The 6,063-nt window shown below is 47.4% G+C and overlaps 1 protein-coding gene across 1 annotated transcript in view; it reads right to left on the bottom strand.

The window, feature by feature from the left end:
* The window catches only part of col5a3b (collagen, type V, alpha 3b), a 42,475-nt gene that overhangs the window by 5,923 nt on the left and 30,489 nt on the right, over positions 1-6,063 (bottom strand). Inside the window, exons 14-40 of the mRNA XM_057331813.1 lie at positions 5,818-5,871; positions 5,678-5,731; positions 5,519-5,572; positions 5,375-5,428; positions 5,222-5,266; positions 5,067-5,120; positions 4,916-4,960; positions 4,776-4,829; positions 4,637-4,681; positions 4,474-4,527; positions 3,656-3,700; positions 3,504-3,557; positions 3,313-3,357; positions 3,149-3,202; positions 2,936-3,043; positions 2,777-2,830; positions 2,209-2,262; positions 2,076-2,120; positions 1,935-1,988; positions 1,702-1,746; positions 1,572-1,625; positions 1,434-1,487; positions 1,249-1,302; positions 799-906; positions 597-686; positions 461-514; positions 268-375 (exon numbers count right to left, since the gene is read on the bottom strand). Of these exons, the coding sequence (XP_057187796.1) occupies positions 268-375; positions 461-514; positions 597-686; positions 799-906; positions 1,249-1,302; positions 1,434-1,487; positions 1,572-1,625; positions 1,702-1,746; positions 1,935-1,988; positions 2,076-2,120; positions 2,209-2,262; positions 2,777-2,830; positions 2,936-3,043; positions 3,149-3,202; positions 3,313-3,357; positions 3,504-3,557; positions 3,656-3,700; positions 4,474-4,527; positions 4,637-4,681; positions 4,776-4,829; positions 4,916-4,960; positions 5,067-5,120; positions 5,222-5,266; positions 5,375-5,428; positions 5,519-5,572; positions 5,678-5,731; positions 5,818-5,871 (1,593 nt within the window). The remainder of the gene's footprint in view (positions 1-267; positions 376-460; positions 515-596; positions 687-798; positions 907-1,248; positions 1,303-1,433; positions 1,488-1,571; positions 1,626-1,701; positions 1,747-1,934; positions 1,989-2,075; positions 2,121-2,208; positions 2,263-2,776; positions 2,831-2,935; positions 3,044-3,148; positions 3,203-3,312; positions 3,358-3,503; positions 3,558-3,655; positions 3,701-4,473; positions 4,528-4,636; positions 4,682-4,775; positions 4,830-4,915; positions 4,961-5,066; positions 5,121-5,221; positions 5,267-5,374; positions 5,429-5,518; positions 5,573-5,677; positions 5,732-5,817; positions 5,872-6,063) is intronic.

Below are 6,063 nucleotides of genomic sequence, written 5' to 3'. Positions count from 1 at the left end.
ACACACACGTTACACACACACACACACGTTACACAGACACGTTACACACAGACACATTACACAAACACGTTGCACACACACACGTTACACCCACACATGTTACACACACACGTTACACACACACACACATTACACAGACACGTTACACACACACGATACACACATGTTACACACAGACGAAACACACACACACGATACACACACATTTTACACACACACACACACGTTACACACGTGATCCATCAGAGTTATGGAGGCGTGTCTTACTGGCTCTCCTTTCTCTCCCATTGGTCCAGCTCCACCGACGGTTCCAGTCTGTCCAGGCTGACCGATCGCACCGGCCAGTCCAGCCGGTCCTCGCTCACCTGTGGGTCCCTGACAAGAGTTCATCACATCAGAGTTTGACATTCATACGCTCCTATATGTTCATATGTCATGTTGTATAGGAGTAGATACATACAGCAGGTCCCGAGGGTCCGACAGGCCCCACCCCTCCCTTCAATCCAATCGACCCCTACAACACAAATCACATGACAGTGACATCACGCTCACACATCAGATGGTTTATATCAGTGTTGAGTCACGTGATAGGTTACCATGGCACCCGGTGCTCCACGACTACCACGGAAACCTTTCAGACCCTGTGGACCGCTCTTGCCCGAAGTGCCTGGACCTCCAGGGTCACCCTGAGAACCAAACACACACAGGATTCTGTTCATGTATGATGTGAAAGTGAAAGTAGGACAGATGTCAGAAGTTACAGGTGATGACCGCTGATGTCATTGATGACTTTCTCACCTTTGCACCCTCCTTCCCAGCGGCTCCAGGTAAACCATGCTCTCCAGCGGGTCCTGGGGGTCCCGGGTGACCTCTCTCACCCATCGGTCCTGTTTCTCCTGTATTACCCTACAACACAAACACCAGAATCAACCTCACTTTCACTCTACTAAAAACTATATACTTCACACTCACACCTGAATGTGAAAGTAAGTACACTTCTTATTTTTCGTTTAAAGTATACTTGAATAGATCTTTTTTGTAAGGATTGTGCACATGCTGAGATAAAGCCAGAGGGACAATTCTCTAGAATGTTGTGTCATAGGAACATGCAGTTCTATTGAGAGACGTGCGCAGTGACATTAAAATAATCTTCAGAGGAATAAGAGCGTCTATCTTTGGTGAAGGTTTACACTTACAAAAGCAAAAAACCTCGAAAATCTCAATCTTATTTCTTAAAAATGAGTTCACCTGTGGTCCAACCACACCGGTGGGTCCCGGGGGTCCGGTCTTTCCTTGAAAACCCTGTGACAGAAAACAAACCCATCAAATCTGCACTCCAGAAGATAACACGCTTCACATTTCTCATATGAATGATCTCTTGACAGGTTCGTGTATTGATATTGAATGTAACGGTTTGGTGTTTTATCACTCACCGGCTCCCCCCGCTGGCCCGGATGACCCGGCAGACCGTCCTTCCCAGCAGGCCCCTGCAAACACATCAGTGTGTGTTTATATGAATCTAAGACTGTGTGTGTAGTGTGATTGTATCAGATGAGATGAGCAACACTCACATTAGGCCCTTTGGGACCCGTCTCTCCTACTCGTCCCTGAGGTCCTTGTGGCCCCTAAAACAACAACATCATCATTACATGAACTACAGACACTATATCTGCCGTGTGTGTGTATTCCAGGGGCTCTTACTCTCTCTCCTGTGGGTCCTGGAGGGCCGTCATGTCCTGCAGACCCCTAAAACAAAGAGAGCCATTCTTCTTTCTCTCATTATTACATGACATAATGATAATAAATCATGAACACTGAAGTACAGTCATGACTGACACATACACAGTGACGTGAGAATCAAGACAATGATTTTTAACTTGATAACTTGATTCTATAATCTGATCAACTGTGAGTGTCGATATGAGAGTTCTCACCTTGTCTCCTGATTTGCCAGTGGGACCTCTTGCACCCCTCCCTCCTCGAGCACCCTATAAACACACACGCACACACACACATCAGGTTTAGTGTGTGGGACTGATCTAACACATGTATGATGGTGATAACGAGACACTCACATTCGGACCCCTCTGACCGGCGGCCCCTGCAGGACCCGGTGGACCCTGAAATAAACATTCAAAGTAGATTTACATATTCATGCTTTCGTCAACAGTCTGAAATGTTGTTGTAACATAATGTTTTAAACGTTACCTTCTTCCCTTTTTCACCTAGAAGTCCCACAGGTCCTGGAAAACCATCACCACCCTGAGAGTAAAACCAAAGATATTCATATGAACAAGATGCCCCACTGCCGTTACAATGAACGGCGAGGAATGCAACGCTCAATATGGCCGCTCAAGCGAAGGAAGTCCCGCCTTCCAGTCAAACAAGCCAATCATCAATCAGTAAAGACTGAGGGTTCTCTGGGGCGGGGCTCTCATGAGGCGCTTGCCAAACTGTGCGCAGGTGCAGTAGATGAGGCGACCTCAAAAAAGCTGATTTTTAGCACAATTTAAGCTTAGCAAACCCAAGTTATGAGACAGATCATGTCATGTTTAATTGTTGATCTGAAATATGCTGTTTAATTGTGATTTTAACAAGTGATTTTAGAAATATCCGTCTTCCCCCACTCAAGTAGATAGGACTGTGGACTTGCTATGACGTAAACAGCTGCTCAGAGGCATCGCAAACATGGCCGCCAAGTGGCACGACTTCTGTAAACAGACTTTGGTAAAACACAATTATGAGTCATCACACAAACGTCTCGTCTTCATCTCACCTTCAAACCCTGACGGCCTGGGTAACCAGGTAATCCCGGAACCCCCAGTTTCCCCTGAGAGGAGAGAATGAAAAGAGAAAGATCGTTCGGTCATGAACAGATGGAGAGAGTGACAGATATCTGCAGCTGATGAATGGTAATGCTGAAGTTATGTTTCACCTTTTCTCCAGCGATGCCCGCGGGTCCAGCTTCACCCAAAGGTCCACTCTGACCTTTAGGACCCTCAGGACCATCTTCACCACGCACACCTAGAGCCCCTGAGTCTCCCTGTCAAACACACACACAAAGACTGCTGTGAGTGTGTCACGTCTGTGTGTGTGTGTATATATATGTGTGATTGTTGTGTGTGTGTGTGTGTGTGTGTGTCATTACAGTGTCTCCTTTAGCACCCATTTCTCCTTTTGCTCCTGGGAAACCATCTTCACCCTGAACAGAAAATACAACAATCAATCGATCGATCACATAATCTCCAGTTGTGATGATATGATATCATCGGATAAATCTCTGGATGTGTTAGTTTGAACATGGGATCTCACCTTCTCTCCTTTACTGCCCTTCACTCCCCTGAGCCCTTCAGCACCCTGAAACACACACACACACACACGTACAGTTATTGCACACACAACCTAAACACACACACATATGCGTACAGTTATTACAGGCACACACACACACACACACACACACACAGAGTTATATATGTGATGATGGAGATGATTGACAGTACTTTGACTCCTCTGGATCCAGGATATCCCACAGGCCCCTGAACACCTGCTGCACCCTTCATCACAAAACACAATCAATCAATCACTTTATCATCAGCAATCCTGACATAACATCATCTCTCTCTGTCTCTCTCTCTCTCTCTCTGTGTCTCACCGACAGGCCTTTCTCTCCCGGCGGTCCTTCTCGTCCTGGATGACCCTGTGTACAGAAGAAACAGTCAGTCCATCTCACTCACTCACTCACTCACTCACTCACTCACTCACTCACTCACTCGCTCGCTCGCTCGCTCACTCACTCACTCCCTCGCTCGCTCGCTCGCTCGCTCGCTCGCTCGCTCGCTCGCTCACTCACTCACTCACTCACTCACTCACTCACTCTCTCACTCACTCACTCACTCACTCACTCACTCACTCACTCACTCACTCACTCACTCACTCACTCACTCACTCACTCACTCACTCACTCACTCACTCACTCACTCACTCACTCACTCACTCACTCACTCACTCACTCACTCACTCACTCACTCACTCACTCACTCACTCACTCACTCACTCACTCACTCACTCACTCACTCACTCACTCACTCACTCACTCACTCACTCACTCACTCACTCACTCACTCACTCACTCACTCACTCACTCACTCACTCACTCACTCACTCACTCACTCACTCACTCACTCACTCACTCACTCACTCACTCACTCACTCACTCACTCACTCACTCACTCACTCACTCACTCACTCACTCACTCACTCACTCACTCACTCACTCACTCACTCACTCACTCACTCACTCACTCACTCACTCACTCACTCACTCACTCACTCACTCACTCACTCACTCACTCACTCACTCACTCACTCACTCACTCACTCACTCACTCACTCACTCACTCACTCACTCACTCACTCACTCACTCACTCACTCACTCACTCACTCACTCACTCACTCACTCACTCACTCACCGATGGACCGTCCACACCTGGTAACCCCTTCATTCCCTTCTTCCCCTGTGGTCCCTGAAACAAACACAAACACACTGAACATTATTCTGAAAGAAACCCCGCCCACTGTCACAGAAGAACACCAATCACCAATTTTCTTTTTTATTTTGACATGTTTTGTCACCTTTTCTCCTGGTAATCCAATCGCTCCCTGAGGTCCTGGAAAACCCTGCAGGACAAAACACATACCAGTCACAAGTGTGTGTGTGTGTGTGTGTGTGTGTGTGTGAGTGAGAGAGGTGTGTGTGTTTGTGTGTGTGTACCTGGAATCCTGGGTTTCCCTGCTGTCCTGGTGCTCCAGGTTCTCCAGCGGGTCCCTGTGTGATGTCACACAACAACAACATGACTTCATCACATCAACATGTGTGACATCACATCTCAACCCTGATCAGTATGTACCTACCAGATTTCCCTTCGAGCCCTGAGGTCCATCAACTCCACGGATACCCTGTGTCACACACACACACACACGCGCGCACGAGCATCAGATTATCTTTACAGTGGAACTGTTTCAGACGTCAGTGTGAAGTAGAGATGATGCGCATTAGACTCACCTGCAGCCCTGGAGGGCCGGGTGGACCCCGCGTTCCTGTCAACCCCGCCAGACCCTGTGACAACCAAACAACACAACACACAACACAACACAACACATGAATGAAGATTTTACAGCAACAATCATTCTGACAGGAGTTAATGAGTAAATACATACAGACTCTCCTGGCTGACCTCTTGGACCCGACTGCCCGTCTGACCCCTGAAATAATCACATTACAATTATTATCACACACACACGCACACACGCACGCACGCACACACGCACACACACACACACACACACAGAGACACAGAAACTTTCACTCACTTTTTCTCCAGGGCCTCCTGGTGGACCGACTGGCCCTTTCTTGCCTGGATCTCCCTGCAGACACACACACACACACACACGTTGCTCATAATGAGGCTCTTTAACATAATGAGTTTTAATGAGTCCTGATGGAAGATCATTTACCCTGTGACCTTTGTTTCCAGGAAGACCCGGTAACCCATCAAACCCTCTGTCACCCTACAGATTAGAGAGAGAGAGATTTACTGTCACTTAACCACAAGAAGAGAGAAAAATAAAGCGACACATTAACAGCAGCTCAATGTCAGAGAGAAAGATCCTCACTTTAGCTCCTGTTTCACCCGGTTCACCTCGGCCTCCATCACTCCCTCCACGGCCCTGTATAAACACACACACGTGTGTGTACTGTGATGTGTTACAGAAGATGATGTGTTGATGTGTGTTGTGTGTGATGCACAACTTACTCTTTTCCCTATTTTACCATTCTGTCCTGGAAGACCTGGCAACCCACGAGGACCCTACACATACAACACAAAAACAAATCATCTTTACCATTCTGTCCTGGAAGACCTGGCAACCCACGAGGACCCTACACATACAACACAAAAACAAATCATCGTGTGTCTGTGTGTGTACATATGTGTGTGCATATGTGTGTGTGTGTGTGCATGTGTGTGTGCATATGTGTGTGTGTGTGTGTGTGTGTGTGC

This window comes from Triplophysa rosa, linkage group LG4, assembly GCF_024868665.1.
Source record: "Triplophysa rosa linkage group LG4, Trosa_1v2, whole genome shotgun sequence".
NCBI lineage: Eukaryota > Metazoa > Chordata > Actinopteri > Cypriniformes > Nemacheilidae > Triplophysa > Triplophysa rosa.
This window is presented reverse-complemented; position numbering and strand designations above follow the sequence as displayed.